Genomic DNA, 12,104 nt, shown 5'->3' on the forward strand with positions numbered 1-12,104 from the left:
CTGAGAGAGAAGTGACTGGCCCAGAGTCACCCAGCTAGTCTCATGGCTGAATGGGGATTTGAACTTGGGTCTCCCCGGTCCTAGTCCAGCACTTGCCACTACACCATGCTGGCAATGCGCCACTCGTGCTTCTGCCCACCCCCACAGTAAGAAACAAGGTCTGAACTCCTGACCACACAAAGCCTATGGTCAGCTTACAAGCTGTGAGATTCCGAACAACAAATGGGCTGGACGTTATCTTACTCTCTGCCTGCCTTTCCAGGCTTTCTGTACCAATGAGAGCTAGAAATGCGATGCCTCCAGCTGAAGTTACCCAAAGTCCTTGGAACCTCCCACGAGGGGTCTGGATGGCAGGGTGTGGGGCAGCCAGGTTTCCTGACCCTGTTGGCAGGCGTCTTGGCCCCACCAGCCTCCGTTGCCTTGGGCATGGGTGGGTCGCCCGTGCCCAGGACAGAGGCCTGACCCTCCCCTCTGCTGTGTTTCTCGACTGCTACAGGTGACGCTGAGCACAAACCTTATATCTGTGGGGACGCCGACTCGGCCTCCATGGTCCTGGACGGCTCGGAAGACTACCTCATCCTGGCCTGCGACGGCTTCTATGACACGGTGAGCCCCGAGGAGGCGGTGAAGGTGGTGGCCGACCACCTGCAGGAGAACCAAGGGGACAGCAGCATGGTGGCCCACAAGCTGGTGGCCTCCGCCCGGGACGCCGGCTCCAGTGACAACATCACGGTCATCGTGGTCTTCCTCCGGGACATGAGTGCCGCCGTCAGCGCCAGCCAGGAGACGGAGTGGACAGAGAACTCCTTCCAGGACGGGCAGGAGGACAGCGGAGACGACCCGGAGAACCAGGGCAAGCGGCCCTGGCCGCAGCACCAGGTCTCCGCCCCGGCCGATCTGGGCTACGACGGGAGGGAGGATTCTTTCACAGACAGAACTACTCTGAGCGCGGGTCCCACAAGAGCCACCTTTGTGGAAGAGCCAGGCTATCTCGACCTGAGGAAAGCCGACGCCTGCAAGCTCCCGAGTGCCAAGCGTCTCTCCCCGGAGCCAGGCTTGACTGCAGCTGCGGTACCCAAGAGAGCAACCTTGGAGAGCGGCTTCCCGGCAGAAAGCCAGCCTGCTGCTGCCGCCGCCGCCACCACCACCTTTCCTCCTTGTGGACAGAGCAGTGGCCCGGGGCCGCTGACCTCCCTTAGTCTCGGGGTGGCTCCCGGCCTCAGCCTCGAGTACAGCCGGGCGAGCCCGCCGCCTGCCTCCACGCGGCTGGAAGGCGAGCGCTTCAAGGCCTGGGGCAGAAGAGCTTCCATCTTCTCCCACTTCCGCTTCTGCGACCCGAAGCGGTGGCAGCGGCTAGCCAGACTCAAGCCCAAGCTCCACCGGCTGCTGCTGCTGGAGCCCAGGCCGCTGAGCCGCCCAGAAGGGCTGCCGGGCAGCGTCAACGGCCGCCGGAGCAGCCGGGGGCCCAGGGGCGGACTCTGGCAGGGCCTCTCCAGCAGCTGCCAGAGTCGGGGCGGTGGGAGCATCCTGCTGCTGCTCCGGCAGAGCCGCTGTCTAGCCGAGCCCAGGCTTCTCTAGAGCCGTGTGGAACGACGGATCGCGCCCACTCCTCCTCTCCCTCCGCTGTCCTCTTCGAATAGCTCGGTGAGACCTTCACAGGACAAAGTGGGCATTTCAGAACACAGTGGTTGTGGAATGCCCCCCCGCCCCCCACAACCCATCCTCCCGTAAATAGACCTAGGAATAAAGCAGTATTTCAGCCTAGCCTCCGAAATAAAACTAAGGATGGGAGTGGCGCGCTCGCTCTCTCTCTCCCCCCGCATTGTCTCACACACACTCACACCACTTCATTCGCTCATGGGGACCGCATCCTGTCACTGACTCGCTAGCCTAGGTAGAAAAGTGCTATTTTGGTGTGTGTGTGTGAGTTTTTTAACAAGCGAATGCAAAAAAAGAAAAAAAAAGTGAAGTCTGTCTGAGACATGGAGCAATAGATTCAGAGGGCTCTGGCTGATGCCTGCCAGTTTCTGGAGGTGGGAAAGGGCAGGGACAGAGAGTCCAGGTGACGGGTGGGGCCTGTTTCCTTCAGAGCAAAAGGCAAAGGCGCTTTGCAGGGTCTGTTCTTAAAAGCCATAGTTGGGGGGGGGGGATGTTTTCTAAGAGGTGACCCAGCCCTTGCTGTCTATCGATAAGACTGAGAGGTCAAGGTATATGCCAAACCTTCCGCAGTGTTTCTTCCCTGTAACGTAAAACGTGAAGGAATGCTAGGGTTTTGTTTTGTTTTTGTAGTTCTTGAAGATGATTTCCTGTGGCTAGAGTTGAAACTATATTGATTTATTTCCTCTTTTATTTTGGTGCTTAGTGACATTCTAGTCTCTCCGCCTGAAACGGGGACGTTCCGTCGTTTGCATCTTAACATAGCTGTGGCTCATTCTTGCCACCCGTGACTTCCCTCCGCGCCCTTTTATCTCAGGTGTCAAACTGATCTCAAACTAGTCCCGATAAAAAGATGCTGTCTGCTAACAGATCAGGCAGCAACTCGCTGGTCAACCCTTTCGTTCTTACATTTGCCCTATGAACAGACTCTGAAGTTCTTAAGGTAAAAGAGTTGGGAGTGAGTGGTTGGCTTGACTACTTGGGGAATGGTTTGGGGGTTCATCTCAAGAGAGCTTGAAGTGATGGTGCCGTAGCTCACTGGTAGAGTACCTGCTTGGCATGCAGAAGGTCCCTGGTTCAATCCCTGGCAGCATCTCCCGGTAGGGCTGGGAGGGACTCTTGTGTGGAACTCTGGAGAGCCACTGCCAGTCAGTGCAGATGAAACTGAGCTAGCGGGACCAAGGGTCTGACTCAGTAGGCAGCAGCTGAGAGAGAGCCTAGGGCCCACAACCAGCCTGGCCCCTGCACCCTTCCCTGTGGGCTCATGTTCTCAAGCAGCTTTGGTCAAGGTCTTACTGATGAAGTTCTACTGTGGGGCTTGTCAAGATCAAGGTCTTCCTGATTAAATACACACAGGGCCTCAGACTGCTCTACTTTCGAGACAGATGCATAACTCCGTATGTTGGGTTCATAGGAACGTAGGCAGCTTCCTTCTACTGAGTCAGACCCTTGGTCCATCTAGCCTGTTACTGTCAACCCAGACCGGCAGCGGCTTCTGCAAGGTTGCAGGCAGGAGTCTCTCCCAGCCCTGCCTTGGAGATGCTGCCAGGGAGGGAACATGGAACCTTCTGCATGCAAGCAGGCAGGTGTTCTTCCCAGAGCGGCCCCAACCCCTAAGGGAAATTTCTTACAGTGCTCACATGTGCAGTCTCCCATTCAAATGCAAACCAGGGTGCACCTTGCTTAGCAAAGGGGCTAGTCCATGCTATCACCAGACAAGTTCTCCCATAAGTGACTTGTCCTGTGGGTCCCTCCAGGAGGGAATCCGCCATCCACCCCTAGTGTGGTCCAGTAAAAATATTGTCACCGAGAGCAAGTGTCAATTTCTCCTCCGTCACATTGTGGTAGAGTGCATAGGGTCCATTTGTGAGGCGAGTCCTTTAACCATGGTAGAATACATATTTAAAAGTAGTCGTGATCGGTCCAATCTATGCTACTTGGTTCTACACACTAGGCAAGATGGTGGTGGTGGCGGCAGCACTTTGTGAGATGCTGTGTTTCCCTCTTCCGGCCACTGGTGACTAGGAAGTAGTTCAGTTCAGACTCCGGTGCCCTTATTTGCTGCTTGCTGACGTAAGCAATAACCTCCCCTCCTACTGAAACGATCTCTCTGTGTTCTGTATCTTGTACTTTGACCTTCTAGCTGGTGATCATGTACAATAAATAGAGGTAGCGAACTGTATTTATTAACTGTTACTGTTGGTTGGTTGGTTGTCCGTGTAAAGTGTTTTGTTAAACCTGGATATTTTAATAGTGGCGCTGTTTGCATCCAGAAACCTTTCCAGTCAAGAGCCGAGGTAGCCCTCGCCTCCACACGATCTGCATCAGCTACAGGCGTTGGGTAGGAAAACGGAAGGCCAGGTGCTCGGGGAAGGTGGGAGAAGCCAGGTGCTCACTCTCTCTCTCTCTCTCTCTCTCTCTCTCTCTCTCCAGAGATGGAGCAAGAGAGGCCTGGCCTCCTTCCCCAACCCAGTCTCCTGCCTCCAACTCTGAGGAATAACCGTCGGGAATTTCTCTTCTTGCAGGCAGTGGATGAGCAGCAGAGCAGGAAGGCATTAATCCATTTCAGTTGCACTAACCGTTGTATAAACAAAGTGAAGTATTAATACTTGAAGTGCCATCCAGTTGGCCTCGCGAATTTAGCCTCCAGGGGGGCACTTCCCCAGCCAGGGGATGGATGCAAGGGGGCAAGAGCGTGCTCTCCTCCCCAGATGAGATGGTGGAGGCAGAGCATCCTCTTTCCTCGGAGCCTGTTCCTTGCTGCCTCATGGGGCTTCCTGGCTGACGGTACCCCTGGACTCCCTTAACCCCTTTGACTTAGCCTAGGCTAACTGCACAGGCTCCACTTTGCCTTGTGTTTCGAGTACGCCATGGTCGTGGGACAGAGGCACAGTGCCCCGGCCTTCGGGAGCCTCCTGTCAAGCCAGACAAGCAACTATGCACAAGTGGTTCGGAACAGGGCTGCAGCCCTCCTGGAGAGCCTCAATACGGGACTCTCCCTCGGAGGGGCCTCGCGGAGAAGGCAGCTCTGCTCAGATCGAGTTGAGGGCGGGGAGCCTCGCGGAGCAGGAGAACACCACTTTGGCGCCAGGGTGTTGTGCAAGCAGCAGCACTGTCTAGACCTGCGTTAAAAATGACACACCGATTCTCATCCCATGAGGCCCCTCTCTTCCGTAGCTGCCAGGATTAAGCAGTGAAGGCTCAGCTCCGGCTCCAATGCTCAGCTGTTGGGCTGAGACTGCTCGACCAGCACCTCCAGCTGGCTTTGGACTACAGTCCCCATCACCCCCAGCTACAAAACTGTGGCTGGGGGTGATGGGAGCTGTAGTCCAAAGACAGCTGGAGAACGGCAAGTCTGCCCCGCTCTAGAAGTAGGGAGAGTCGAGTGGGACAGAAGAGTTTCCTCCTAAGCGGTCAGAATGACACCTTCCTAAAATGCCAGGTGTATTCTTGAGCTTCTGCCGAGAGATGCTTATGGAGCCGTGGCACGAATGAAGTGGGTCAGTTGAACCGGAGTGACTTCTTGCTGGGATCGGGACCCTGTTGACAACGTCGTTCCTATAGCTCACAAGTGCAGTTGGAATCATGTATTAGCCATACTTTATTTATTAAAGCTGTTCACAAAAGGTAAGGACTATGTTCAACTTCTACCAGTATCTTAATAAAACAGCAAACGTTAACCTCTTCTCTGTCTGCTTATTTAAAGGCCAAACACCACCCCAGGGGTGTGTGTGTGTCCCTCCCGCCCCCGCCCCCGGGTAAAACTCCAGCTTGCTTAACAGGTTTTGCATCTCGGCTGCTGAGGCAGAATGGGGCGATTTTGAAAGGCGGGCCCTTGCAGTGCCCCCAGGACGAAGCCTGGTTGCTCCCACGGCCCAAGGTTTAAAGAGAGCCAGAATAGCCCCTCTGGGGCAGTTCTTGTTCAGCTCCCCCCCCCCGCCCTGTTACTTTCCATTCCCTTCCCCCCCAAAAGATAAGGACCACCACCACACACCTTCCCCCCGATGGTGCCATCTACCACCAGCAGTTGGGCTTTCTTTTTAAAAGGCAGGGTCTTGACATGGGCCTGTTAGGACGAGGCTGTCTGCACATGCCTCACTAGTCCTCCGTGGTCACAGCGGAGACAGGACACAGGGTTTGCCAACGGCACCTGGGGCAAGGCGCGGCTGAGGCACTTCAGCCAGCATTTCTGGGGCAGTAGCCGCCGCTTTCCCTCTGGGCGGCCACGCTCGCGGCACACAAGGCAGAAGCCCACTCCTTCCCACTTGGGTTTTATTAGTTAAAAGAGTGCAAACCATTTCCCTCTGAACTATATGAATTTGTACAACAGTTAAACATCACATTGTGGAATGGATCCTTCCGGCAGACACAACATTCAGGAGGACGCAGGACACACGCAGACAGTAACCTGGGCTCGGAAGGCGACAGCCCATTCAGCAGAGCTTCACAGGACAGCCCAGCACGGCTGCCGTGCAGTGCACAGTGGTGAGACAGAGAGAGCATTTGGCAACAGGCAGCTTGGACTCAAGCGGGGCGGGGGGGGAGGAGGCCCCAAACTCCTCAGCCAACAGGTAGCCAGAGGGGCACGGCTGAGGCTCCAGCCCCCTCCGGAGGCACGCGGGGTGTGGATCCAGACCCAGCAGGTGCAGAAAAGCAGGACAGCAAGTTCATCAGCTCAAGGACAGGGAGAAGGGGGAGAACGTGTGCATGGGACATTACCGGAAACGACGCGGGGGGACGGAGGAAGCGTCCCCCTCCCCCACATGCACTGCCCCAGCTCGCAAGCTGGCGGGCACGAATCAGCCTCGGACAGCCCCTACCTGGAGGAGAGAGAGAGAGAGAGAGATGCCATAGGGTCAGTATTGGGAAGCGGCCATGCAAACACAACATGCAGAGTTTGGGATCCAGCACATGGGGGAGAAGCGTGGACCCGCACTCCCCACCCACCCCCATGCACACACAACCCGGACATGCCATGGCCTAACTGGGGCATCCCTGCCGCCCTTCAATGCACAGTTTTGATATGACTTTGAAGGACCGACTGCTGCTCTAGAGCGTTTACTGCGCGCCTCCTTTTCGGAGGTCAGACAAGAGCCTGGCCAGGAACAGCGTGCCAGGCGGGAGGGGGAGACGTGCACGCCCCGCACCCTGGAGCGTGCTGGCTGGAGTTCTGTCCGAACTCGGCGACTGAAGACGGGGTGGCCAGAGGGAGTCTCGCCATCTCCAGCAACAGCGAGAGGCTTTTAAGAGCATCTGTGCAGTGCTTTGGGGCCAGCTGTTCCCCCTCCCTCTTCCTCCTGCCCCGGTCTCTCTTCTCTTCCCCTTCCCTGCCAGGGCAGAAGCAAAGAGGAGAGACCTCGGCAGGCCCATCCGCTTCCCCCCCCCCGCAGAGGAGCACGCAGCTTCGCATGTTGCCACGTGCCTCTCAAGGAGCAAAATGCTCTTGTCAAATAGCAGCCGCGCTCTCTGCGGGGGGGGGAGCCCAGGCCAGAGCTCTAGGCTCCTCTGAAAGGGTTGGGTCCCCCCCCACGCCCCGCCAAGAGTGCCTTCCCCAGGAGACTGCAGGCTGCTGCTGGGACCCCTTACCTCGCGCCGTCCTTTCCGGTGGCAAAGGGGAGCTCTTCGGGGCAAAGCTGGTCACCTTCCGGGAAAACGGAGCACAGCTCCAAGGCTGGAAGACAAACGTCGTGGGGGGGCGGGGCATCAGAGCAGGAACAGCCGGAGAGCACACCCGTTGGCCCAGGGCAGCCGACCGGGGAGGAGCAGGGGCTGCTGCTTGCCCAGGGAGCCCCCAGGCTGGACGCAGGGAAGGGCCCTCCTCCCCACGGGGGAGCATCAACTGTCCACCAATGCACCTGCAAAGGGTCTCTACATGTCCAGGGACCCCACAACAGGTGGGCAAGTCCTCGACTTAGGGGGAGAACGTGCCACGTGGCAGGCAACCCCAGGACACGGCCTCAATGCAGCCTGTGGCTCGTTCAGTGAGGCAAAAGGGTGGAAACACAGCCGCCGGTGTGGCTGCCAAGGCTGGCTTGCAGAAGCCATGCTGTGCTCGCCTTGGTGGCTAGAGGCTGCCTCCAGGGCTCAGAGGCCTCCACGCGCCAGTTGCAGGAGAGCAAGGGCAGGAGAGGGGGCCTGCCTCCGTCTCCCGCTTGGGGGCTCCCCAGAGGCATCTGGTGGGTGGGCCGCTGTGGGGAGCAGGAGGTTGGCCTGGAAGGGCCTTGGGAGGCATACAGCAGGGCTGTTCTTAAGCAGCTTTCTTTCTTGAACCTTTCAGATTCAGGGGGTGGAGGGAAATGCAGAGAGGGATGATAATGTGGAATATAATCATTTGTGCTTTTAAAAAAAATACCTGAGTTTCCCATTGAGGGGAAAAAATGTATTGACAATGGAAAACCTTTTTTAAAAAAGCACGTGCGCACACTTGCACACACAAAATCCAGAGAGGCAACCCTAGAGACATCTAGAACCCAGAGAGGCAACCCTAGAGACATCTAGAACCCAGAGAGGCAACCCTAGAGACATCTAGAACCCAGAGAGGCAACCCTAGAGACATCTAGACTATATAGATGCAACGCAAGCCATGGGAATGGGAGCAGAAGCAGCCTTCCCAAGAGAGAGCTGGGAAAAGGAGAGAGGAGGGGCAGCCCTGGCCTGGCCCTGCTGGGGTACAGCAAGCCCCGGGCCCAGAGGGGAAGGAGCCTCCCTACCGTCATTCAGAGGCTGGGCCTGGAAGGCCTGGCTGAAAATGTCTCGGGTGGCACAGGCCGCCGCCGCCGCCGCCTCAGCCTCAGCCTCCTCCTGCTCTTCGTTCTCCGTGTCGCACTCGATGTCGCTGTCGCTGCTCATGCCCGGCAGGAGGTGAAGGACATGCTTCTGGCAGAGCCCGGCTGCAGGCAGCAAGCAGACAGAGAAGAGGCTGGTGAGCAACTTGGCTCGCGAAGGGACCCCAACTCCCAGTAGGGATGTATGTACTGCAGAACGATTCGAATTTGAATCGATTCCGTGTGAAATGGGCCATTTTGCACGATATGATTCGAATCCAGATCACCCCTAAAAGTGCTGATTCGATTCCACAGCTGGTAGCCAGCCAGCGCCCTCTCACAGCCACACATCAGCGAGCCACTCTTTATTATTTATAAAGGCTCCGAAGTCAAAACAGCAGCGGAAGGAAGCGCCACGGCCTATTAAGCAGATTGGCACAGAGCAGCTTCTCCAAGCCGGGCCCTGCCATTCAGGACAATAATCCACAGCTTGCGTTACAGAAGCCACCAAGCATTTTGGAGCTTCAGGAGTGCTGCCTAGGTCCTGGCGGGCTTCTTGCAAGCGACCCCCAGAAAGGAGAAACACCCCATTCTGCATTTAAAAGGGAGGCTGAGTGCTGAAGGCAGGTTCCCCCAGCAGGGAGCACCATGCTCAGCCATCAGGCCAGTGTTCCCTCTAACAGGGATTCCTAGATTTTGCTGACTACAACTCCCATAAACCCCAGCCAAAGGCCACTGCAGCTGAGGATTATGGGAGTTGTAGTCAACAACATCTGAAAATCCCCATTACAGGGAACATTACATGAGAACACCAGAAGAGCCCTGCTGGATCAGGCCCAAGGAGGCCCATCTAGTCCAGCACCCTGTTTCACACAGTGGCCCACCAGATGCCTCAAAGAAGCCCACAGGCAAGAGGTGGCAACATTGCACCAGGCTCCCCATCCCTTTGTCCTGGCACCTTCACCAAGAACCACCAGCACCCTCCATCGCCATGGCGACCCAAGGGCAAACCCACTGGTGGGTCAGAGGGAGCAAGCAGCCCTGCCTGTGTCCCGGGGCCCCGCCACAATGCAGCTCTTGCTCGCTCCTCCTTGCTGCGGCAGCCCAGCCAAGAGAGCCAGGAGTGCTGGGAGCCGGATGACTCAGGCGGCATTTTCAGCCTGACGGCAGACCCCCCTGCAGCACCACCCACTCAAGGCTGCCTGCTGCTGCACACAGCAGAGGCGGCTGGCGTCGCAGTGCTGGCTCCAAGCGGCCGTTCGTCACGCACGCTGGGATTCAAATGAGTGCAGAGGTGGAAGGCAGAGCTCTGCTAGAACACCGGGGGGAGAAGAGATGCTTCCAAATGAACCATCTGCTCCGGGGACCAGAGAGGAACCCATCTCTCTCTCCTGAAGCACCCCGTGTGACTTCTGGGCGTTTCCCAGATTACCAGATTTGCGTAAAAGTATATTTAATAAGAGAACTTATCTAGCTTTAAGAAGAGAACCCCGCAGCAAGGTCACCAACGAGTGCTCTCTCTTGAGACGCGTGTCTAAACTTTCCACTGGTCATTTCCAAAGTTGCTGAGAGGAGCTTAGATGGTGTCCTGGTGTTCTTTCTTTTAATGTCACAGAACAGGTTTTCAAAATGGATTTTTTAAAACCCCGTCTTTGGGGAGAAAACAGCACAAACTGGCACTGGTAAAGGTATATCTAATTCTCTTATCAAAGCTAGATAAAGAGCGAGGGTATAAGGCAATGGCTTGAAACCGCGAGTGCAGCATTTCTCAATGCTTCGCGACAGGGTTATGGCCCTTCATAGTGCCCTCCACTGCAAGGGGTTTTCTAGGCAGGGGGTGTCCATATCCTACCTGAAACGCCTTCTCTGTCACTCCGCCTGCTCCATTTTGGGCCAATGGGGCCACAGAGGCAGCGGGGGGATGATGTTGTTATTTATTATTATTATTACATTTATATCCCACTCTTCCTCCAAGGAGCCCAGAGCGGTGTACTATATACTTAGGTTTCTCCTCACAACAACCCTGTGAAGTAGGTTAGGCTGAGAGAGAAGTGACTGGCCCAGAGTCACATCCAGCTAGTATCATGGCTGAATAGGGATTTGAACTCGTGTCTCCCTGGTCCTAGTCCAGCACTCTAACCACACCACCACGCTGGCTCTCTTTAAAAGGTAATGACCTATTAAAAAAAATAGGTATGGGCTGCCTTGCGCAAAGCCGTAAGGAAAGGACTGACCCCAAACAAAAACTGAATTGCAGCGTTGCAGCCTTGAGCAAGTGCTCCAACAAACAACCACCACGGCGGAGGGATAAGAGAAGCTGTCCCCCTTGCTTTGCCCCCGAAAAGCGGTGAGAAAGCAAGCCCAGGCAGAGACTCACTGAGCTCAATTGCAAAAAGCCACCACGAAATCGAAGCGGGAAGGGGCAGTGTGGACAGATCGTGCCCCCCCCCCCCGAATGAGCAGCCCACACCCACACTCCTCCGACTAGGATTGGCCAGATCTCAAGGACTTACGTGAAATGCTGAAATGGAAGCTCATTTCACAGTGCTCCCACCTCGGCCTCCTCTTCGCTCTGCAGGGTTGCAATCGGGTTCAGCAGAGCTCCGGCCGGCAGACCCCCTGCTGGGTGCCTGGACCCACTGCTCCCCAAAGCCCACACCCAGGCCTGGCTTACCTTCTCCTGGGCCTGCGGAGGCACCGTCCGAGAGCACGGCCTGCAGCTCCTCCACTTCGGGGTTGTTTTCCAAGTCAACCAGCTCGGCTGCTTCCACACGGCACCGATTTGAATTTGACCTGTAGGGAAGAGACAAGGCAGGCCGCTGAAACACGCCGGAGGGCTTTTCCCAGACTGCGCTTCAGTGACGGACTGGGAACGCCACGGCAGGGCCCCTCTGGTTAGGAAGAGAGCTGGTCTGGTGGTAGCAAGCGTGACTTGTACCTCAGCCAAGCAAGGTCTGCCCTGGTTGCATCTGAATGGGAGACTACGTAGAAGAGATTCCCCTTAAGGGATGGAGCCGCTCTGGGAAGAGTGGAAGGTTCCCAGTTCCCTCTCTGGCTTCTCCAAGACAGGGCTGAGAGAGATTCCTGCCTGCAACCTTGGAGAAGCCGCTGCCAGTCTGTGTAGACAATCCTAAGCTAGATGGGCCAAGGCTCTGACTCAGTATATGGCAGCTTCCTATCTTCCTATGACCCACTTCAGCCCCCCAGCTTCAACCCCCAGAGGTTCGTTGGAGGACATGGCAAACAGCGGCTCCCAAGCAGTGTCCCTTCTAACAGAGATTCCCAGATGTTGTTGACAACTCCCAGAATCCCTCAGCAAAAGCCATTGCAGTTGGGGATGCTGGGAGTTGTAGTCCACAACATCTGGAAATCCCTGATAAAGGGAACACTGCTCCCAAGACCCACTTGGTGGGGTTCCAGGCCTCACAGGGCTAATAGTCCTTCCCAGGGTGGATAATAATGCCGATCGGGTGTTTCGAAATCTAAACCTCTCGTCCCCACGCCTGCTCCCCTTTCCGGTCACATCGCCTTGCCTCTTCCAAAAGGCTGCAAGGTCTGCTGAAAGGGACAGGGGTTTTGCAAAGCAAGCAAGACCCGCACGCTTCCTGGAGAGGCACCTTCCAAGTTCTCACTGGAAAGTTTGGAAACCCACGTGGCACACCCCTTCAGGAAGCCACATATTAG

The 12,104-nt window shown here is 56.3% G+C and overlaps 2 protein-coding genes across 7 annotated transcripts in view; one reads left to right on the top strand and one right to left on the bottom strand.

Annotated features, from left to right (window-relative positions):
* PPM1E (protein phosphatase, Mg2+/Mn2+ dependent 1E) overlaps window positions 1–5,336 on the top strand; it is a 47,508-nt gene extending 42,172 nt beyond the window's left edge. For both annotated transcript variants that reach the window (XM_053275100.1, XM_053275101.1), the window contains exon 7: window positions 497–5,336. In XM_053275100.1, the coding sequence (XP_053131075.1) occupies window positions 497–1,578 (1,082 nt within the window). In that variant the 3' untranslated portion in view covers window positions 1,579–5,336. The remainder of the gene's footprint in view (window positions 1–496) is intronic.
* TRIM37 (tripartite motif containing 37) overlaps window positions 5,240–12,104 on the bottom strand; it is a 30,020-nt gene continuing 23,155 nt past the window's right edge. For all 5 annotated transcript variants that reach the window (XM_053275098.1, XM_053275097.1, XM_053275095.1 and 2 more), the window contains 4 exons: window positions 11,095–11,213; window positions 8,367–8,546; window positions 7,243–7,327; window positions 5,240–6,476 (listed from right to left, as the gene is read on the bottom strand). In XM_053275098.1, the coding sequence (XP_053131073.1) occupies window positions 6,473–6,476; window positions 7,243–7,327; window positions 8,367–8,546; window positions 11,095–11,213 (388 nt within the window). In that variant the 3' untranslated portion in view covers window positions 5,240–6,472. The remainder of the gene's footprint in view (window positions 6,477–7,242; window positions 7,328–8,366; window positions 8,547–11,094; window positions 11,214–12,104) is intronic.

This window comes from Hemicordylus capensis, chromosome 12 (assembly GCF_027244095.1).
Source record: "Hemicordylus capensis ecotype Gifberg chromosome 12, rHemCap1.1.pri, whole genome shotgun sequence".
Lineage (NCBI taxonomy): Eukaryota > Metazoa > Chordata > Lepidosauria > Squamata > Cordylidae > Hemicordylus > Hemicordylus capensis.